We start from the raw sequence: 24,393 nt of genomic DNA, 5'->3' as shown, positions 1-24,393 counted from the left end.
TGCACAAATGCTGATAACAGGCTAGGGACCCAGTGAAAAACAGCATCACCCTGTGACTCTGCATGGTTTATACAGACCTAATTTTTGAAAATAGAAAGCTCTGAAACATATTGTAAGGTACTCTGTAATAAATTGAACAATGCGTCACCCTCAGGCTCAGACTGTGCATTTACTTGTGAAGTATGCAAAAAAAGAACATTTTTTACTTGCCACATCTATTTCTCATGTGTATTTAGAGTAATATCCATTTTCCTGATTTTTTTTTACTTGTTAGGCGAAGTAATAAGGAAAAAAAAAAAAAAAAAAAGATAATTTACCAGTTAAGAGCTGACTATTGCTAATAAAGTCCAGCTGATGACTCCCTATTTCAAATTCAGACTGTTTAGCTTCCACTGCAGCATACATTTATTTCTTCATCAAAACAACCAATCGCTGACATTTCAGATGTTGTCATTAACAGCCTAATAGGTTTGGAAAAAGGACACTAAAAATGTTCTACAAGATTTATAACTTATAAGCTTGCCTTCCTCCCTAAGCCCTATCAAGACTGAAATCTAGATGCGCATTAACAAGCAGGGTATAATACAAAAATAGTGACAGTTTCAAGTTAATAAACTTGTCCGCACATAACTGAAAACTCAGTCATAGATCTGTATTGTAAAAACTCATATTGATGCAAGAAAAGAAAAAAACCAAACAAAAACAAAAGCAATCCAGGTCCTAGATAGAGAGTTCAGAGTTAACCACTTTCAAAGTAATTTTTGTCTTTGGCAAAATAATAAGGAGGAATCAACTTGAATCCTTGTGACATCACTTTTTACCATGTTCCTAGCTTAACTGAATTTATAATGCCCACTTACTAAATTACTGAAAAGGAAAAGAAAAAAGGGAATTGCAATCAAAAGGTCTTTCCATTAATACAAAAATACTAAGTAAAAGAAAAAGTAGTAAAATATGCAAAATATTTCATAATCTTTTAAAATTTTGCTTTAACTTAACATTTACTACCTTGAATACCTTACTGATTGGAGTAAAGCACCTCAAATTGTTCGCATGAAGAAAGGATAGTTTATCATAATATACATTTGCTCCTCCACTTCATAAGGACATTGTATCTTAATTGCATGTATACCAACAAACTACACAGTACCCTATAGGAGAAAATCTACTAATTCTGTGAAGACAGTAGGATCTTGGAAGAAAATCCATAAAATAATCCCCTTTATTGGCTATTGCCTATCTTCTGAATGCTACATTTTACGCATCCACAAACAGAGGCAGCAGGAGTCACTGTCTGAGGACATCTGTGTGAAGGAACATGGGAGTAAAGCAGTCCTTACAATTTTTTTAAGGCAAAATGGATAGAGTTCTACCCAGCATTTGAAATAGGTAGTTGAGTGTTATGTTACCTGTAACAAAGTGGCAAATGGCAGGAGGAGGAATTATGCAAAGGAAAATTATGCAGGAGGAAAGTTAATTGCTCAGCATTTTTGAAGACAAATCTATCCAGCTTAGGCTGACGATTTAAGGAACCTTTGTACCCTTTGACTTGACATAGTGTTCACACTTCTGTGTCAGGCTAGCACATTGGAAAGGAGGTACTGAAGATCTGGAAGCACGGTCCTATGCCCAGATAGCTTCTTTTCAATATATGAAAGAGTGGTTCTTTCCTGATCACAACCAATAGTCAATGCAAAGAAAAATGGATTTTCTGAATTGGTTGGTTGGTTGGTTGGTTGGTTTTTTGCTGTTTGTTGTTGTTGTTGTTTCCCTCAAGCCCAGCAAAGTTCCCCCAGGATCTTCCTCTTAAGCATATAAGCACAGTTATCTTAACTGAAATCATTTGCCAATACATTTAGCTTTTAGCCACAGCTAATATTGACAGGTATCTGTAGTTCTTATGTATATTTGGATAAAATATTGTTTCTAATATAATGATATATGGCATGCTTATATTGCAGCTTAAGAAGCATAAACCTCTACCCATTTAACAGAAAGAGCCATTCAAACCAGGTAAATAGTTCCTTTAGTTAGGTTAAGGGTGGGGGTAGCCTTTATTCAGTTTGAACAAAAGGATCACTTAGAAGGAGGGTTGTTGTGAAGATATCTCCACACAGACGGGCTGAAGCTGTGCCATATGTGTTTCAGCACTACTGCAGGCAAAAGTTAGAATGAGAGCTGGCATAATAATTATGAGTACTGAAAACCATGGAAAGCTCTTAAGGCTAAATTTACGCTTGAAAACTTTTAAATACAGTGTTACTGTATTCATACTGAAAAAGAGTATATATATAGAGACTTCATCCGCACGATACTAGGAGCTCAGCAGCTGGGCTGGAGCCTTGGTCCCTGCAGGATCTGGACCAGGTCAGCTATTGCACTGAAGCATCAGACCTATTCTGAAACCAAACCAGAACACAGTGTCATAAGGAAGTTTTCCTCTATATCAGCAAAAAGCCAGCATTTTCTGAAGATCTGCACTCTCAGTATGCAATAACCACTGTATTAAAAAACAAAACAAAACAAAACTTTAGTGTCTGCTAAGAGGGTGTTTGCCAAACCTCCTTCTTGTAAGTGAAGAGTAGGTGTGCACTGCCCTGCCACTGCCTTTCCCCAGTTCCAGCATCATGGATGTCTGCAGACACCCCTTTTCTGCAGTTGTTGCTGATAAATCAAAATGCCTCCTGGGAAAAGGAGCTGCTTTTGGCAAACATGAGCTACCATCTTCTGAAGAGACAGCACAGCAGTGAGAAGAAGGGCTCAGCACGTACACAGCCACTCAGAGTTATGTCAGAGTATTTGGATATTTTAAGCAGAAGGGTGGAATAGAAGATTAGTTCTGTGATATTTCTAACATGGGGTGAGTTACAATATTAGAAAAAGCTGTGGGCAGAAGGAAAACTGGATATTTAGAGAAAAATAAATGTGTATGAGCAGCAGTTACAGAGCCTTCAAGTCAGCCGTTAGAGATTTTCAGTTTCTCTGGAAGTCTGGGATATAAATATTTGCCTATAAATCCTCTACTTAGTTATCAATTAACACATATTAAAATCTTACTGAGAACTAGTGTTGTACTGTGCATGCACATCATAAAGTAGCATAAATTAATCTCATAGTCTGTTATTTGAAATTTCATCAATCTTTTGTGTAAGAAGATATACTTGTAGTGACATGTTTCAGATTTTTCTATACATATAGCCATTTTCTGAACTCCCAAACTAATCCTCTCCTGCAATTATCTCCAAAATGTAATGACTGCACTGAGCCTTAGGATGACCTCAGAGATGTACTGAGCCCCATGTGCAGCTAGTGAGGGCTGAGGTCCCTTGTCCATGCACTTCTGTGAAGCCCTGCCACACCTAGTGTTCTTCCCTTCCTCTATGGCAAGGCTCATCTTCAGAGCTGCCTTTGAGGGTACCTGGTGCCTGTCCTCCACCAGCACATGTTGAGGGAAATGATCTGTATCATCGCCCTGTGCTTCCCAAGTATCTGCATAATGGTGCACCAGCTTCCTCTGGAGCTCAGCAGTGTTGTAGAAATGAAACACGGGCCGCATCATTCTGAATGACGGAAAGGCCCTAAATGACATTGTCAGAATCTAACACTAAAAATGTGTCATAAACATATGCTGCCATGAGAAAGAGAGAAACGCTCTTCTAATTATCATAGCTGCAGAACGCTTCCATAGGAGACTGCAAGGGACTAAGACTTTCTCTATATATCTGTACCTTGATATATTTTGATTCACTGCCACCAAACAGTAACAGTGTTTGTTTGGCATCTTGAGTACAAAATAATAAAAAAAAAAAGATAACATTTTAAAAATTTCACTGCATGACAGTAAGTCACTGTATATTTGATAGATGCCTAACTTTAATCATGTAAACCTGTTTACAAAGAGTTTCTTGAAGATTTTCATAAAGGCATTCAGTCACATAAGTAAGGGAAAACTGACTTCCAGCAGGATTCCAGCAGATCAACAACGATGTGCTTCACATTTAGTCAATACAGAGAGACTGTGAAACTTCATCTAAATAAATTCTTAACTCTGATCCACTGCTAAAATTACCAGCTTCTAACCAAAAGCAGGCAACTGTTTGGTTTTTTTTCCTGTTTTTTGTATTTTTGCTTAAATGTTTTATAAAGAATCAATCCATCTTAATATATTAAAAAATCCTTTTAATTTATGAGTTTATATTTATATATGCACATACAAATCCTATATATTGACTACATGTTTGCAGAAATATGCAGTGCCATTGTTCTTAAGAATATTTATCAAGTATCATTAAGTCTGAAAAAAACACTTTTTTTTCTCCTTTCTGAAAAACAGTTTATAGATAAATACCATTTAAATATTTTGTGGGCAGCTGCATAAATATACTAACTTTTGGCATATTAGCTGTATATATCTATATGTGTACATATATATGCATATATCTCTATATATCTATATCTATGGTCTTGAATGTTTTTGTGTAAGAAGTATTTGGCAACACTAAAAAAGATGGAAATTTGTTATCCTTTTCCCCACACAGAGATTAAAAAAAAAAAAAAATTCAGTACAGGTCCTCTTTATTAGCTGGGGATTCACATAAACAGAGAGGCCTTGAAGAAAATATGAACACTTTGAATGTCTCCAATTCTTTTTGAAAGTGAGTCACGGAGAGAGAGAGCACCATTTGGCAATGAAATGGCACTTCTGTGCCACCGTTATCAGGGCAGAGGGACAGAAGGTAGAACAGTACTGAGCAACTGATTCTACAGTTGTTAACATAATTCCCAATGCGTGACTAAGATTTTATGTGATTAAAAATTATCACTTGCTAAGGGAAATGTTCTCTGAAGTTAAGCTGTGCATCAATGTACAATATTTTCTCCATGGTTCCAAGTATAGTTTTCCTCTGTTGCTAAAATATATTTTCTCTTGATTTTAAGAAAATAAACTTTTTCTACTGATCTTTTTCTACTATCCCTGTATCAGAGTTGAAGACATGAGTAGCCCTGGAAATCGTCATGCAAAATTTTATCAATAATTAAAAAAACAAAAACAAAATGGCTATCTTCTAAATCGCTGTGCAAAAAAGAAAATAAATGCTAATCTGGATACATTCATAATCATCATAAGATATTAACAGTGGTTTACATTTGTCCTCTGTGAAAACATTCTGTCAGCATCTCACACTCAAGTCATAGAATAATGACTCAGAACTCCCAATAAAAAAAAAAAGGCTAAGGATTCAGCTAGGGAAAGGAAAATATATTTTATCTTATCTTGAAATGCAGTTTCTTAAGTCAACTCTAAAATCTCATTTCTTGCTAGTAAGGAGAAAAATAGCATGGGGAAGAACATTTTCCATCTGTTGACTTTCTAATTTCCATCTCAAACAGTACTGAAAACAACCATCTTCAAAAAAAAGACCTTTTTCTTATTTCTTACTTGTACTATATGAAAGAACACTGTCAACATCTTGCTCAAAAACACTCATACAATGCAGATGCTAAATGGAATGGACTTTCACAAGATTTCACATTAAAAATGTCAGTACTTTTATATGCACAATATTTCTTTTTGTTTGTATTTTGCAAACATACATTTTTGCATGCAAAAACTTGGAAATGCTAGAATAAAAACTGCATACATTAGGCACCTACCATTTTATATGTAAACATGTTTTGCATACTGCCATTTTATTTATTTATTTATTTTGTATATGTGACAGGTTTTAGTGAAAAAAGAGGTTGCATGTAGTTTAGTTCTATACCTTTCAAATGTAACTTTCAAGGCATATAATAGAGGATGAACGCAATTGCTGCTGCGTGACATTAACCAAAGTGAATGCCTGTAATATGCATAACAGTATCACAAATGAAATGCTTCATTTGCTCAGGTACACACTGAAAATGAGGGAACAGTCTCCAGACAGTTTACTTGGTACCTTGAATATTCACTAAGATGTCTCTCCTTTTAAATCTCCATGCAGATTAGCTCTAGCAGCTTATGCTCTGCATCAGATTTCATCTAATACAAATGTGCAAAACTTCTGTAGCCAAAACTTTATGCTTCAAAATCTGAAAATCATAATTAGAAGTTTAAAATCATAAATATGAAGACTGTAGATATATCCATTTTTTGAAGAACATGCATCAGCTTAGACATTAAGCAGAACTTCTTGATGAATTCTACTTATTACAGCAAAGATCCAGAAGACAGGTGCATTTCCACTGAGCTGGGTATAAACCTGAGATAAGTTTCTGAAAAACTGCTATGTTTTCAAAATTGTATATTTGAAGGTGTGATTCCAGAAGTATTCTGCCAGTGTTAAAACCCATAATTCAAAATAGAGAGACAGAGAGTCCTTTCTTATATCAATGCCACATGTTTTCATCACAGGAGTTAATATACGTTTTTCCTGAATCTTGGTCAATCTTCAGCTTTCTTGCATTTAATTTCTTGGGTTTCCTGAAAGAGTGCCCAAAATATGGCCCAGCATACACAACAGAAAAGGGAAGGCTAGAGGCATCACAGACCAAATGTAAAGCACTACAAATTTCTACAGGCAGGAAGGAGGCTTTGAGAACTCCTGGAAAGCCAGTGGGTATAACTCCTGGAAGAACAGAGCAGGCCTGCTCCTTCGCAAGAGGACATATACTCAAAGAGAATTAAGGGGATGGTTCTATTAACTTACTGGTCTCTGCCTATTTCATGACTATAAAAATAATTTATAAAAATTTGAAAATGAGTAAAAGCTATATCTTTCAACAACTGGGGTTTGAATTTTTTGCTCTAGAGTAGGGTTGCTATACATAACTATTGCTGTAACAAATGAATGGCAATAAACAGTGTAAAATCCACAAGAATTTACGTCCCTAAAAGCATTTTAAATAGCCTCAACCTTGTCTTAGCTTGAAAAGTCTGTTGTGTCAACCTCTACAGGTCAAGCTATTCTTCACAAGCCTGATCCACCATAAAAACATCCAGACAGAGTACCAACTCTGAGCATCTGAAATATGTATCTACTTTTTCTTTGAAACATTTTTAGTTATGTGTTTGATAGGAAATCCTTTCTTTCTTCCAGCTGTGTCAGGCACTATGTGCCAGCTGATCTTTTCTGACAATGGTTGCAAGTGTCACAGCGTCACAGCAGACAGACCACAGTGACTCAAAGGCAAGGTCTGCTCTCCTGGACAAAGATGCTTCTCTGTCCATGCAAAATTTTTACTATAATTTCTGCCATAAATGTGCTCCATTTGCAAATTAAAAGAGCATTTGCCTACTCTTCTTGCTCAGCTAGGAATTCGGTAGCCTGGAGATCAGACTACCAGGGGCAGTTTATTTGCTCGCACTTGTACCTGACACTTGGAAATGAAGGATAGTCCCCATACTGCATGGCAATGGTGGCATTTCCAAAACATTTAATTTCTAGGAAAATTAAGGATACTTTTTCAATGCCCTGTGGATTACAGAAGAAACTTGTTTACAAGCAAAGAGACAGCTCTGTTTCCAGTAATTTCTTCATCAGAATCACACTGCGTCAAATGCCACTCAGGATATTGGTGCCAGCAAGGCCTGTCCTCATATCATTTCAGTGCTAACAAGAGCTAAACATGGGAATAAAGGACAGTTAGTACCACAGCAACTCCAGAAGGACATAAATGGTGCTGAGCAATCTCCTGGACACCATATCTTCCTTTCAGCCTTGTCCCTTTGTCCCTGTTCTTTCTGGTATTCGGTCAACTAGTGTAACTAATTTCAGGATCAGTTTCTGAGATTTTTTTTTTTTTTAAAGATCAAAATGGCTGTGCCAGTAAATATAGTATGATGGTGCTTAGGGAAAAGAGGCCCAGGCACCTTTTTCTATCTGTTTATCTTTACTCTTAAAAAAATTATTTCTGCTTGCTTGATTGTCTTCACTTCTGCCCATGTTTTAAAACTTTCAGCTGCAACTTGGCTTGTCTGAGTCAATCTTTTCAGGCCCTAAGGAAAACTTATTTGAAAAAAATCTATGGAATAAATATCACTTGTTCAGCAAACATGCTAGATTAGCCTTATGAAATTGTTCCCATCCTTCTCCAAAAACACATGACACCTGGGATGTGGCTGCATCCTTGTTGCCATTGCAATAACCAGGTTCTGCTCAGGTACAGCCCAGTGTAGTCAGGAACAGTGCTGCAATGAAAGCTGTTGTAAGTGTACAGAATCACATAAAACAGGAGTACATCAGGACAGTCCAGAAACACATGCAAGCAATTACTTTTTCTTCTCTGACTGTGGAATTTGTTTCATTGCCTCCTTCGCTTGCTTCACCCTGCCTGAGCATCTGCCGCCAGGAAGGCTGCCTGTCTGGGACTGTCCCAGGGCAGATCTACACTTTTCCCATTGCAAACACAAAGAAAATCTAATACTAATACCTTGTGTACTCACTTGAACTTCCTACAGTAATTGAAGCCAGTCTGGAGCTGGTGTGCTAATGGAAACATAGCTGGTGTGCTAATGGAAACAACGTTTCTTAATAGGTTAAATGGCTGGGGGACAAAGGAGTGCCCAGCAGTCAGGACAGGTGTCTCACTACTAGCTGAAAAGAAAGGTGTGGATTTTCCCTGAAGATTCTGATTCATGCATGTGTTTTTTTTACAGAGGAAGATATTTAAATTAGGCACATGGTACTCTTAAAATAACCATTATTTGAAGATAAAGAAAACTACAATCCAACTTCTAAGGGAAAGCAAAGAAAGAACTCTGTCTGTAGTTTTGCCTCCTAAAAGGATTAGGTAAATTTATCTGTGGACTTTAAAACAGTATCAGTTTCATTTTAAAAAAGGATGTCATTCTGACTTAAACTATTGAAATCAAGATGAATAAGGGCCAAACTCTGTCCCTTACAAAACAACCTTAGATGCAGAAATTATACCATTTTGCAAATACCCCAGCTGTGCAGCAGACCACGGAAATCAGAACACAGTTCCTGTTTACCATTACTCCACACTCCTTTTCAAGAATTACCATTACACTGCCCATTTACAAATGGCTAAGGAAAAACAACAAATCTAATTTTTGTCTCACTTAACTAATCGCATATGGCTTTTACTTCTGCAAAGCATATGATAATAATTAAACACGGTGCTCGTCCCCTGAATAGTCAATATAGCCTTGAGGTATCCAAGGAATGCTTCCCTTCAGTGTACGTTATCTATCTATTGATTTGATGGTCTGAATGCATAAAAGCCTTGGGAACTAACAGCGTTTAATGATGCAGGAACTGCACTTCTTATCTACATGAATGCTGCAGTTGCTGAGAGAAATTCTGAGATACTTAATGAACAGACAAATTATGGCTAAATGAGAACAGGTTTATTTTCATTCATTCATTAACCACTGATATTATGGCAAAGAGTACAGAATATAAAGTTTCACCCTGTTTTCATAGAAACAATATTTCATAAAAAATAGATTCTGTAAATTCTAATGACAGGAAAAAAACAACTTAACAGTAATGTAAGTTGTATAAAGTACTAATGATTTATTTTGAAATTCTAATATTCGTAATATTTAGAAATATACTTTCACATATTGGAAATCAGCTAATTAAAGTTCTTGTTCTAGTATCAGTATTAGAGGTTGATGATCAAATGAAGGTTTGCTCATATACGATTGTAATTTTCTTTTCAACTCAATGCATACAAAAATTTAACCAGTGAAAATCATAGAAAATGAATAATGTGTTTGATTTCAGGTAAAATAAAAAGAAGCCATGAATTCTCATAGTGACTGTCTGCCTACTTACAGTGCCCAAAGCAAAATAAATAAAACAGCTAAGTTTCCTGACCTAACCAGAGAATGTTAAAAATTTTTCTGCCAACTAGAGTATTTCTTGTACAGAAGGGTCTCCACAGAGTTACATCTAGCATTAATGGGACATTTTTATCGAGATGCTTCTGAAACAGTAAGAGAGAAGCATTTTATAACCCAAAGGGTTAACAATGACTCTCTTTCCCTTTTGTAGTCGCAGTAAATGTCAGAATAGTCAGGAAGTGCTATTTTAGATTACCAGTGATCTGAATTGACCAACTTACTTCATCTACCATTGCTTGCAAAACTTACCACTAGCAGAAAGACATGAAAGTTGCTGTTCCAAAGGTTAAATATGCTTTTGATAACGAGAGTTGAGCAATATTAAGAGTTAAGTAACAAGGCTGTAATTCACTTTTAAAGCATCCTAATACAAAGTCATACTTTGTATTGCAAACAAAACTTTTGCTCCCAAAATAAGGGGAGATTTAAAATAGGTCTGTAATCTTATTAGCAGTCTGCTACAGTTTAACATGATGTGAAAGCCTCTCAGCAAAGAAGAGTGACTGAAGAACAAACTGCAGGTGTTATTTTTTACACTTATGCTAGAAGGCATAACCAGTATCATACCTGACTGCAAAACTACAGAGCACATAACTTATTCTCAGAGGATCTAATTTAACAGATCATTTCAAAATACTTTCAAAGCATACCAAAATATTACCCTGGAAACTTGTGATTTGCTGCTATTGACATGCAGTACCAGGGAACTGAAAAGACCAATAACATTAACAGTGGCTGAATTCTCATTATGTAAAACAAGCATTTTCCTGCTCTACCCACAACAGTATTTCTATTTGTGGAACATGATAAGAATTATGATCTGTGCCTTATACTTCTACATTAAAAGCACACGTGCCTTTAAAGGTATTTTCAATCTGAAATATCGTGCAGGATACATGGTTGTTCATACATCAGGGTGTATTTCTTTCCTATTGTAGACTGCACCAGATATGTTGGAAGCCTATGCATCTAAGATATATACAATATGCTAAATAACTCTGAAAACCTAAATTAGGAAGATGGGTGGGAACAACCAACACAATAGTAAGAAAAATAGCTTTAGCTTAAATACAGTATTTTTACCCAGCTGCAGAATATTATCTGACAAGAAGTCTATCTGCAGTTTGAGCTGGTAAAAGTAATTAACACTGCTCTCCAACACTGCCTTTCTGCATTTACATACCATGCATTATGCACAAAAAAGGAGCATACAAATAGAGATCCTTTCAGCCCATCTAGCCTGCCATCAAAACCAGCACAGAATTTTTCATTGATAAAAAGAAGAGAATGGAAGAAATCAGACCAACCTTCACAGTGTAGGTCACACCAGGTCCCAGGATCTTCTCACTCAAGTGCAGCCATCCTTGAGAGGGTTTATCGACAATGCTGCTCCTTTGATTCCAGTCTTCATCTCCTGGGCGCATTTCCTCTGACTGTGTTTTTCTCCCCATATTCATCTTGCTCATGTCCTGCTGCGAACACGAAGTGGCAGAGACAAGGTTACATGTGTTGTTAAAAGCTTCTGCTGCTGAGCTAGAAGCACTCGAGCTTCCCTGTAACTTGGAGACCGCAAGCTCCTTCACTGCAGAGGACAGGTTTTTGATACCCAAAAGGCTGCCTGTATTAGAGAATTTCAAGTGGGACACTTTATGGATGAGGGTGCACAGAGTGGTGGGTCCATCTTCTTGGTCCTTGCGGAGAACCTCTGGGGTGACCAGGTATGAAGGTGCTGCCGAAGTTGTAGCAACTGCTGAGATTTTGCTGTTCATGGACAAATTGTGAATAAGATCATCAACTGATGTCACTGAATCATTCCTGAAGCGGTTATACTTGGTACGTTGAAGCATGCCCTTCTATCTAGTTTCCTGCATATGTTCTGGCAAATCTGATGCCAATGCAGGAGATGCCCGTGCTAACATAGCAGGCGATTCATAGCAACACAGGCAGAAAACAAGATTTTGGGGTAAAAAAGCAAACAATATGAGGAAGAACAAAAAATATATATTTTTAAGATATTTCTTGTGGTTCCACGTTAAGGTTAAGTGAAGTAACAGTTTTCTATAACAGAGATCCCAGTCCTGCTTAGAGCTGCCAACTTGCTCACAGCAAAAGCATGACTCACACAAATGAGAAGGACCCTTTTCAACAAAAGGCTCAGTGAGCACTGCAAATCACTTCCTGTAGCAAAAAAATAAATAAATAAAAAAATAAAAAAAATCCACCCACTTACAGCACACTAGCACCAATCAATTCTCAAATTTCCTTATCCTCTCTTCTCAAACAGATATTTCCTTCTAACACTTTATTCTTCCCCCCCACCTCTCCTTTTCATACCAAAGGCAATTACCTTTACAAAGGAATTAACAGCCTTTATAAAACACCACACTTTATTCTTCTGTTTAACTGTTCTTTCACCTCATGTATTTGTGAATCTATAAAGAAGATACAATTAGAAAGCAAATATCTGCATAATATATACACATATATATTCCCCTCTCTTTCCTCCAGCAAAACACAGGGTTTTCAGAATACCTTTAAGCATTTTAAAAACAGATTTTAGAAATAAAGAAAATACACTATTTTCCTTCACAAAAGCAGTCTAGCAGATTTTACAAGCTTTTGTGTCAATGCTATTTCTCACAGAAATTCTTACTTCCAATTTTTTTACAGGGAAAACAATCCTTCTCCCCTACCTCAGAGCAACCCTATGTTTTAATGCAGAATTTATATAAAGTACCTATGTGTGAAGTGAGTATTTTTCTGATGTCCAACAACAGGCATAAGAGATGCTTTTTCTTTCACCACTGATATTCACTCCGAAGAAAAACGTGAAATAGATCTCCCATTCCCTAGAGTATTTGCTATAATTCTGAAAAACTGAGAAGTGAGGGGAATATTCAAAAGTCCATGAATCATCTCGCTAATGTCCTGCAGCGAAGAATAAAAGAATACACCAATTCTTATTAAGCATAAATATCAACCAGAAGACTTGATCTGGAAAGGAGAAAAACATGAAGAAATCAGATACTGCATTTTTCTCTCTTTTTTGTTCTTTTTAAAATGCAAAGTATATATAGCATTGTGAAATACAATGCTCATCACAAGCTATATGGCTTTTTTCTATAAACTGACCTTCTTTTCAAAGCATCTTTTAGACATACAAAAATACAGCATATAGCATTCTTTTTTGAACAGACAAATAACTGCAGAAAATTTTAAAGGAAAAGTCCTGTGGTATTCCTTCCCTCTCCCTTAATAAAGGCTATAATATTCGAATACAACAAAAAAGCTTAAATATAGCTTCTTAATTAGTATATTTTATGCTATTAAATGAAATCAGCACCTCTTATCCCCGCAGTGATGAATAATGGCAGTGTCAGTGTTTCTAGTGATCTGTGGAATAGCCTCTCACCATCACACTGCCAATCTGCTACAGCATCCTCACAGCATTTGTTCCTCTCTTCATCCTCCTAGCATAGCAACAGCAAATATGCATATCATAGCCTAATATTACTTGTCTCAACTGCCCAGAAAACCCTATCACTCCCACATGGCTCTCTTCATTAGAAGCAGCTAGCAAAACTCCAAAATGTGAATGAGAGTGTGTGAATGGAAGGGCTGGCTAGCAACCTCACATTTCTGTGAATGAAGCAAGGCCTCGCAGCCTCTACCATGCAATCCCTTGGGTACTCACCAGGCCAGCCAATACCAGCCGGCTTTGATGACTCATTCAGCAAAGGCTTGCTAAATAGTGGAAGATCCCATTTCGAACACAGGTGGCATCTTTCCTGCAATAGCACGAGAAAACAAAGCTGGTGTCAAGAGTGGGTGACAGTGCATTGTAAAGCCACTATAGGGGAAAGGGTGTCGCAGAAAAAATGCAAGGGTTATGTGGGACAGAGGTGGCAGGGGAGGAAAAATGGGGAGCCAGGGCTGGGGTCTTTCCTGAGCTGTTGGTTTGGCTGATTCATTTGCATCCAGAGTGGGAATGTGAATGTGCACATTTTGTTTGATGTTTAACTGCTCAGCCTGTATGCCAGCAGATTCACAGATTTTACAGGTCTGCATTCGTAGGTCTATAAGAAAAACAAACAAACAAACAAAAAAAAAAAAAACAAAAAAAACCTGCTTGAAAAGAAAAAAAAAATAATAGCAGATATTTATTTGCACAGTAGATGTTTTAAAATGTTGTGATTATCAGGCCAGTGAGAGAGAAGCAGAGGGAAAAGGATTTATTCCACTTCCCAGACCCATAGCAGCAGGATGCAATTCTGACATTGTCACAGAAATGCTATGCTCCAACAGACTCTGAACTCTCCTGGAAATATGACATTTAATGCTGTTGCAGAACAGAGCAGTATTAGCTACTGACTCCCCAAGGGCTTGAAATCTGATCTGATGGGAAATGGTTTCCTTTGAAAATCTGTCAGAAAACTAGAAAAAGTGAACATCTGAAAATTTAGTCCACAGTAATTCTTGGGATCAGAAAACGTAGAAAATTTTGCCCTGCAGGCAGCACACCCAAAACTCACTCAAGGAAATGATAAAAGTAGGAGAACTTGTAGTGGCCTTAAAATGCAATTAAAATTAGAATTCAGTCACTTCTTCTGTATTGTCAGATCATTTTGAGGTGTCTTCTGACTACATGCCCATAGTTTGCACACATATAATACCATGCTAGCCTACAACCTTTATTATTATTATCATCATTACCAGAGCACTCTCAACAGTAAGGCACTCAATGCACTATTTCCCTCTAATCCATCTACAGCCATGCTAGCTCATCTAGTAAAGTGAATCCAAGCTAAACATGAGCCTTTTTGTTGTTCTGTTTGCAGGGATGTGAGCCAGACACTGGCACCATGAGTAATAAATGGCCATGGAACAGTGAGTCCATTGTGGACTCAGTAATAAAATGGCAAGTGGAACTTCAGTGTTGATAAATGCAGAATAATACATAGCCCTAGCAATATACACATAATAAGGGGAGGTAGCCACCTCTGACCATGTACAGCATTTCTTAGGAACTACCATTAATTTTGGCATCTCTGATTGCTCCCTCTTGCTTTTTATACGAATGGAGACACTGCTCCACATTGTTGTTTCTCTTTTCCTTTCAGATGGCTCTCAAGTGCTGTTTTCCTCCTGTATCTTAATGGCCTCTACAGCCTGTATTTCAGAAGCAATAAAATTTTATTACTCACAAAGAGGAGGAGAAAAAAGATAATTGGGTGAAGATCAGAGAAAGGAAAGAAAGAAATTTCATTTTTTTTTTTTGTTTCTATTGTTGTGATGAGGCTTAAAGGGATTACATTGCTGCAGATGCAAAGGTAGGAGGCACTGTTGATGCAGGAGATGTTGTGATCACCACAAAGGGAAGTGCAGGCAGAACGGGAGTGTTCCACCACTTTTTGATGGAAGCCCTCCTGAATGTAAAACAATGACTTCCAGTGAGTGACCCATATTTAAAGAAATGTTAATCATTTCAGAATGAGCAACAAAATCCTAGTACCACATCGTGGTAAATATGTACAGTAAGCAGCCAAGTTGGGTGATGTTAAAATTATGCGGAAAGGACATTTGCATTTCTGACCAGTGGTGGAAAAATTGATTTTGGACTAAATTTTAAAAATTATGTGCATGAAAAAGACAACGATTTTGGAGGAAACATACTCCAAACTAATTTACAAGAAACACTGAAAATGTCAAACAACTCTGAATACAGACGTTGCCATGAGTTTTAATTGCAACACACACAAAGCAGACATGAGGGCTATTGCAGTTGACATTTCTCTTTACAAAAAGTCCTAGATAATCAGTGCTACTATGTTGCAGCATTAAATCATCAGCATTTTTTATTTTATTTTATTTTATATTATTTATTATATTTTTTCTCCTTGTAATCTGGTAGGCACAAGGGTTAATGCTCTGTTTTAGTAGACTATTTAATATCACAAGTGATTGATTGCTCACTTGTTGAAATGCATTAAAACATAGCATTTCAACAATCCAATGGATTCTAATGTTCTGTGAGGATACTTAATCTCTTGATTTGTTAATTGAGAGAGGAAAATACCAGCTTTCATCCTCTGAGCTAGATATTTTCCGGAAACCTTTAACCGTATATTCATCAGGCTTTAAACAGCTTTATATATGTGAGGGAAGCTCAGATGACATGATTATAGACAAGCAAGTAACATTACAACAAGCAGCAGAGCATTATGATTTAAACTTCTTAAGCAGGTATCTAGCTCTTATAGGTAAAGAAATGATTCTACTTAATTTTGATATATCTATTCTGTTTGTTCATACTTAATACATCAGCAACAGAGGTCAGTTACATGCTCCTGTGATTTTAAGGGACACTTTCACAGAGCTGACAGGAATATCCAAAGGAAACAAAATTTCCATCAGTGTCATTAAAAAGAGCCATGACTACTACAAAACAGTCTGCAGGAAAACAAATAGTAAAGGCTCTTACACTTTGAATTTTTCACTTACTGGCTGTTTGAGGCACACCTCAGCTTCTGTAAGACTATGCAAAAGAAAACAAAACAAAAACAAACTGAACAGTCAAACAAAGAAAGCATGAGGTCTATTGCAAAGTCTGCAGTTCTGTTGTAGAAAAAAAAGAAAAGAAAAAAGAAGAGAGCAACAACAACAAAACCCTTCAACAACTATTTTAAAAAATTCTAGTTGATTTATTTCAACAAAAACCTGCAGCAAATTGCCTTCCTTTCCTTTTCATTCTATCCTCTCACATAATCAGTTTTGCTGTTTCTGTGGCAACTTTATTGCTAAGGGTTAGCTCTGTGAGTAAATTGGAATATTATCTGCAGTTGTGCAAGTTATTTCTCTGGAAAACCACATTGTTAGAAATATAACTGTTTAAAAGCAATGATTACTATTTACTAACATTGAACTTCTGCCTTAATTTGAAGTAGTCCAATGTAAAATAAGGTTCAAAGTATTCAAAAAATGTTTGTGCAAATGTACAGGTTTAAAGCCAGAAGCTGATCCTAAACAGGATCGTTTCTGGTTGCTTAAAAATACTGGAACACTTCTGCCTTCAGACATTTTCATTCTGTGAAATATGACATGGAATAGTTGGTAGAGAACGAAACTTGCAACTCTTCACTCTGCATCAGTGTGGCTCCTGTTGGCCTACTGCTAAAAGCAAGCACACAGTAAAAGTTCAGTATGAAGATGGATCTTATTACCAAATCTGACTGTGGCTCTACAGCTTCATGAGGCAGGGAAGTCCATCATAATCTGCAAATTAGCACTAGGTCAACCTTGTAACACTGAATCTGCTCTTAAGAACAACACAAATTTTTATAGTAAACTCTTATCTATGCTGTCACCTGAGGTGAGAATGGAAATCAGCTGTAGCAGTAGGGGCTGTACCTTCTAAGCACAACCTCAAGTGCAGCTGTATCCGTATGGGCTGTGGATAATGTGGATTCTCCTCTCTGCCTCCCCCATCTCACTTGTACCAAAATTCATTTCCACCCTCTCAACAACCTTTGTAGATCCATTGCTGTCAGTATTCATTTAAAAACTATCACTTGTTTTACTTCCAGTTGAGCTACATTTGTTTTTTGCTATTCATTTTTCTCTTTTTTTTTTCCTTTTTTTTTTTTCTCCCTTCCTGTGCTTAGGCTGCTTCACAGGAAATTTCTAGAGAACCTCATATGAGTGTTTTACATGAAGTGATGTACCTGAACAGCCTCCCACACCTAACCGACCTGGAGGCACAAGGAGCTCTGCAGAATCACTTCAAACCAATGTTCCTACAGAGTGACTGCAGGGACGCTTCTCTTGTAGGCACAGACTGAGTTCAGGTGCCACGCTTCAAACACCACACCAGACCTGGAGCCTGTCTCCCAGAGAAAGACCCTCAGCCATGTTTTCTTCCACGTCTAAGAACAATTGCATGGCTAACAAACTGTGCAGCCCTGTGCAAGATAGCATACAACTGTCTCTCCAATGCTGTGATGCTCCAATACTGATGCAAATGACAGTTCTCTTTGGCATATACACATTATCATTCAAGTATTTCTCCCTGCTGTTACAGGTGACACATGAATGAAAGATGAGAATAAGGATTGTATCATGTATGAAGATATGAAAGCTGTCATTCAAGTAAACGAAACCTGGAAGTTAGAAAGTAAGATGGCAGTTGTAACACTCAAATCAGAAAATTAGATAAATATCTGTCTGAGGCAGGATTTTTTATTTTAAACAATTAGGAAGCTTCATAGGAAAAAGTAAACAGCAACATCCTTTACAAACAAATGATGCAGTAACTCCTACTGGTGAAGAATTATGTGAATATGTCTTGTTCATTGCTGGCAAAAACGCACAGCTAATGATAGTGATTGCTGAAAAATACTGTTTTATAACTGAGAACTTGTACTATCAAATAGTGCTATTGTTCTTTGAATTTGTTGTAATTTCCATAGAAATAAATAGGCATTACATTTGGAGTGACCTACTTTTCACACATACAACATATAAAACAATCACAAAGCACTAGCATAACTTACATAAAGGTCCTGACCCCAAAACTTTCTCTGTATAAACAGGTCCTCATATTTGTCTGAAATTGTTGTTCAGTGAAAATCACACTGCTCCTTCTTGTATTCTTTGTATAAGTGGTAACTGCCTTGTCTTTGCTGGTAATTGTCCATTAAAAATGATGAACTTTCTTAATGCTGTGTGTTCCCCTCCTCTTATCAAAAAGATACAATCAAAATGATAGAAAAACAAGGAATAGTATAAACGGGCGCCTTTACCTTGTATTGTACATCTGACCAAAATCCTGGAGGTTTGCATAAACATTTGGTGGCAGTTGCAAGAGCTGCTTAGCCTGCTTTCACATACCTTTCATTGACTTGTCATCACCTTTGCTGTGTTGGCATAAAACGTGTGCTATGGCACCTGTCTGAAGAATAACACAGAAAAATACAGTTAATTTTTTTCCAGACAGACAAGATCTAGACATTGTTTCACTAAACGAAAAATTGAACTGAGGGCAGAGCAAATGTAGGAATAAGTTGTGGGCAGTGCAGAGATGAAATGTACTAATTACACAGGCCAGGACAAATGCCTGTTTATCTATTCTCACCCTGAAAGCTTGTGCCATTGAATTATACAGGTTTTCTTAGCAAACAAGAAGTTATGCAGTGTGCTGTATTTACAGTGAAGATATCTCTGATCACTGCTTTTACTGAAATAATTTTAACAGTTCTGAAGCAGAGAATTACCAGTAGTGGAGGGTTACTGGCAGCAGCATTCATCCCAGCAAATTGAGAATGTGGGATACTTCTGCATTATTTGTACGAAGCACTGGTGTGAGACACAGTACCTTCTCACAATAATGCTGCTTGTTATCTGGCCTAAAGTGATTATAAAGTTCTTTCTGGATACAGTAATGTAGAAGAGGAAGCCATAGAAACATGTATATGTACACCCACGCATCTGTGTGGACACATGTACTTATGTCTTAAGGATGTATTTTCTCAGCTAGTTTGTTCACCTTTCATATATTTAAGATTATTTATATAACAATGCGAATGAGAAATAGGGTGGCCAACCTGCAAAAGGTCTGAAGATGAAACAGCAGTGAGAGGTAAAATTTAAACAGCTGAGAAGTGTTTAAAGGGTAATTTAAAGGAGCTGAAGTTTATAAAAAGTACTTCAGTAATGTGAGGAAAGACAGGAAGTAGTAATGCAGCTGTGAATGGGAAGACTGAGAAACTGAGACTTAAGCCCCATGCTTTGAAGCAGACCAGAAGGAAGGAAAGCATACTTCACTCTCTAAAGGACTCCACGATTAAAAATGTTGAGAGTGGATGGAGATGAAAATGTGTGTAGTGCTCTGCTATCTTCCATAGCATTTTATATATTTCTTTGCAGCAGCAAAAGTATACAGTGATTCTCTATCTAGGAACACTCAGAAAATCTATTTTGTATGCTCAAACAGTACAAGCCTCTGCGAACAATTAAGGACATGAGAAAGGATGGAAATTACTGGAATTCTTAGGGTCAGCAGCTCTCCAAGGGACCTTGGCTATGTGAATAACAGAATCACAAAATCACAGAACAGTTTCAGTTGTAAGGAACCTTAAAGACCATCTAGCTCCACGCCCTCTGCTGTGGGCTGGTGCCAAGATGAACAAATAGAGAAATGCCACTGGCAGAGACACAGACTGTAGCTCCCAATTCCAGAAGAGAGAAAGAAAAAAGGGACACTGAAGATACCATATGGTCTAAGAAGGCTTGTAAGAGCAGTAAGTCTAGCAGAAGGAAAAATTCTACTAAGTGGCACTGAAAACAATCAGACTTATTGCCTCCTGGAAGCAGTAGAGCTGTTATCTCTGAGTAGTTAAACACATTGCAGCAGCAGCACATCTGAGTGTTTAACTGAACACTACTTTTACAGTCAACATGTAGGCACTGCACAAATGTTGTCTGCTATTATTATTAATTTAACTGTGACAGAAAAGAGTAAGGATGAAATTACTACATATCACTGAAGCAGCCTGCTAGGTCACTTCTACAACAGTTGTCACTGGTCTCCATGAATGGTTGTTAGACTAGGAGCACTTCATCTCTCTGGCAACACCAAAGCAATGCCACAGCTATGCTCTGTCCTAGCAATGCTGCTTATCTAACCAAGTGCAAGAAATTACCCAATAATGACACAATTTTTACATAATATTGTGTAAATACCAAAAGCCTGCTTTTGCACACCATGTGATCAACATATACCTGAACAGCGTATCTAAACTGGCAGAAATCTGTTGTCTAGATGTAAGCATTAGGATTGTCATGTGGCTACAAAGTCTTTACAATTGAACTAAAAACTGGCATCGTATAATGATAAATAAGTCAACTGCACAAAATTATGTATCAGAATAAATACACACGTCTACTTCCTGTGATTCAAATATCACTGATGAGACCATCACAGTGACAGTCAAATTAAAGAAAAGGAAGATGTTAGATGGTTTTAGTATAGTCATATGTATGTGGATGTTACAGTTCATAGCTTGGCACTTTTTTTTAACTTGCCAGTAATATTTTAATTTTGTTTTAACATTTTGGGGCAAAACAAAAGCTTTCAAAAAGAAGTAAAAGAAGATTCTACTAGAAAAAAAAATCTTTATGTATGCAAAAAAGCATCCACACTACATCCTTGTATCACTTTGGCAGGCACAGATCCTTTCATAATGTTCACACGCAATCATTCCCCATGATAAACATGAAACACCTGCCTTCTGCTGTCCAAGATGCAAAAGAAGCAGGAGGGTACTTTTCCTTTCCACACACGAACTCTTTCTTAAGCGTTAGAACCCAAGATCAGCTAAATCAGCGTCCTGAAAAGCACACCTAGAAGAGGATTTTAGGAGAATGAAAATTTTACATCTAAGACCTGGAAAGGTCATTTTATAGCAGAAAGAATTGAGTGTGGTCCATCTGAAAGTAATCTTATCAGCAGCAATGTCCTGCCTTTCACGTCTGTTCAGCAGCATGTTGCACTGACGAGCACACATTATCTCTGCAGTAAATACACGAAGCAGTATCAATTTCTACTCAGATTTTCGTGCTTTTGAAAGAAAGCAGTCAGTCTATAAAATATCATCAACAGATAAGTGGTATCCAGCCCAGAGGGGTTCCTCTATAGCAGAAATGATCATAGAATCATTCAAGAAAAAGGAGCCAGAAGTGATTCACAGTAAAAAAGGATGAGGCATGAGCAATGTAGAGAGAACCATATGATTCACCTTCGTGTCATTTTAAATTATGTCCCCAACTTATCTTGTATCTATAAATCAGCAGAAACAACAAAACAAAAGGATGACTAAAAAAGAGGCATGCTCCTCAAAACACAGATTGTAAATGTTAAAAATAAGAGGCAAAAGAGCATAACTTTCTATTCCCAACAACTGTTTTCCCATTTACAATCGAGTAATTTGTACTTCAAGATAAAAATTCAAACTTCTCAGTACAGCAGAAGTCCAGAATCTTATGAATAAATAAAGTGTACAATGAAGCAGCAGAATATAGCAGCATCAGAGATCCTGCTGAAATTTAATAATATGAATACATTCCTTGGGAACAGTTAAGTGTCTTTTGAGAAAGCTATTTATTTTCTAAATCATCATTTGCTTGTTTTGAAAAAAAACTTTGGCCAAAGTAAACTAAAATTAGTTGCTGGAAAACTAACACAAAAATGTCCTTTAATTTTGAACAATCGAATCAAATTAACATCCAGCACTCCTTAGCTTGCTTTCCAGTCCCTGGTTATCTTTGTAGCAATTCAGTAACTCTGTAAGTCTATCTGTGTATTATTGTTCAATCAACCATCAGCCAGTTTTAGCCAAGTACTACAAAGTGGACAAAGATGTCAAGTAATATTCATATATTCATAGAGTATTCATAGAGTAGGCAGGCAGGGAAAAAGGGGACATTCTGCCCACTCCCACAGAGAAAAGCACATAGCAGTATGCAACATCCTATTCAGAATCTAAGTAAAAAGTAAATTTTATATAATAAAATCTAAATAAATAATCAAACAAAATAAATTTAGATTATATGTAAGTAAGTAATTAAAATTATGTCTAGCTAGGAGACAGTCTTTTAGACAAACTATACAAGGGAGACTCTGTAAATGCCTTTGCTCATAGAAACAGCTTTAATTGAATGTTTTAAGCTACCTGCCAAGCCAGTCACAGGATCATCATAAAAACAGATACTCATCCAAAGAAGCAGAATATTTTTCCAAGGCGTGTTCTTCCATAACACCCTTTCTTTTGTAGTTCATGTTTTTGATAACATACTGTTATGGGAAATTTATCAGTACTGTGAAGAATCACAGACTGTGCCCAAAACATCTGCAACATAAACAACATGATTAGCAACAGTTGTTCTGCAATCACTGTGTTAGAGTAAAAAAACACAAAGTTGTGTTTACACTTAGGAGTGAAAACTGATTTTATAATGTGAGTTTGGAACTTCAGGTCATGTTTTGTTGGTTTTTTTTTCTTTTTTTTCTGAAATCCTGAAATTGTTCAGATGCCCTTAAGCTATTTCACAAAGTAAAGCAACCTGCTTTTAACCCTTTTGTAGATGTTTACGAGAATCACTTGGCAGTATCTCAACATACCACTGTACTTCAGTACACTTCTTTTCATTATCATTATTTTAATAAATATTCTTCATGCTAACACTCAAAAAATTAAAATCTGTGTTTGCCAAATTCCACATACTGAAATAATTAGAATGGGTCAGTTAATCTGTCAAAGATCTAATCATGATTATGATTACTATCACTAATTAGAATACAAAACTCAAGATTTCTCAGAATTTTGGCAGATTCCAACCATTACTCCAGCTGTCCACATGCCCATTTCAATAGCACTAAATATGACACCATTTAATTAAGAGTTTACCAATAGGCTTGAATAGTTACAGTCAGTAATTCCTAGAACAAAGGCAAAAAGGAGTCAGCTAATACCTACTATGATCTTTCACATAAAACATCTTTGCTGAGTTAGTTCTTTATTGTTACTGGACTATTGTGTATTTTCAAGGAAAATAGTTATTTTTTATAAAGAATTCAAAGAATTGTCACAGTTCTGGGTAAGTTGCTATCATAATCAATTATTCAATTGTTTACTGCTTGTAAGCAGAAGCAAAAAAACATGTCAAATTATACTTAAGAGTCTGTTCTTAGGTGGCTATATAAGGTCTGTATCAGGTTTAGATTTTCTGGGTAACTCTCAAGGCTAAATCATCCCATCAGTAGCTGCCAGTGATGGGCACACTCCTACATAATGCAAACTAATCACATATATAGATTTGCTTCTACCTGCAGTGGCTCATGCAGTCTAGTCAAATAATACAATAACATTATTCAACAGGGGGCTCAATCTGGAGTCAAAACCACAAAGTTATCTGTGCTATTCTGGATCTTGATTACGGTTGCCAGGACTAACAATATTTATTATTATAGCTTTTGATATGCAACTGCAGAAACTCTACTTAAAGGAAAAATAAAAAAATTAAAAAAAAAAATCAGAATCCATGCAGGGTATTACTGCCAGTGAAAGTGGAGGGTAAGGGACAAAACTTACTTAGTAAAAAATGAGCTTCAGAGATGTATCCTAATCATGGCCTTAGCAGCATCAGTTTCTAAATTGCTGCAGTTTAACAATTATTTTTTAGTAAAACAAATATTCGCATGTATAATAATTTTACTGTTGCTTTGATGATCTTTTTGCACCCAAGTCAAGTAAACAAACATATGTACACATGTATATAAGTACATACACAAGCATAAATGCATATACTGTTTCTTCCTTGTTCTATGTGTAACCAATATACAGAAAGAGTTTATTTTTAAGGCTCCTTTTCTATATTTATATACATTTATAGACATGTTATTTGTACAACTCTAAATAATTCAAACACACTGCATAAAGATCAAGTAACAAAACTAGCAGACATCTCTAATTCTGTAATTCAATTAG

The 24,393-nt window shown here is 36.6% G+C and overlaps 1 protein-coding gene across 6 annotated transcripts in view; it reads right to left on the bottom strand.

Annotated features, from left to right (window-relative positions):
• The window catches only part of SHC3 (SHC adaptor protein 3), a 69,849-nt gene extending 48,485 nt beyond the window's left edge, over positions 1-21,364 (bottom strand). For 3 of the 6 annotated variants that reach the window (XM_031605474.2, XM_090131644.1, XM_090131645.1), the window contains exon 1: positions 11,161-11,756. In XM_031605474.2, the coding sequence (XP_031461334.2) occupies positions 11,161-11,700 (540 nt within the window). In that variant the 5' untranslated portion in view covers positions 11,701-11,756. Of the gene's footprint in view, positions 1-11,160; positions 11,757-12,590; positions 12,843-13,547; positions 13,915-18,739; positions 18,797-21,131 lie in introns of those variants that run through there. The other 3 variants (XM_090131646.1, XM_090131647.1, XM_090131648.1) reach the window with 3 other exon arrangements.
• Positions 21,365-24,393: the final 3,029 nt, after the last annotated feature.

The sequence above is a fragment of the Phasianus colchicus genome, chromosome Z (assembly GCF_987193195.1).
Source record: "Phasianus colchicus chromosome Z, bPhaCol1.hap1.1, whole genome shotgun sequence".
Classification (NCBI taxonomy): Eukaryota; Metazoa; Chordata; class Aves; order Galliformes; family Phasianidae; genus Phasianus; species Phasianus colchicus.
This window is presented reverse-complemented; position numbering and strand designations above follow the sequence as displayed.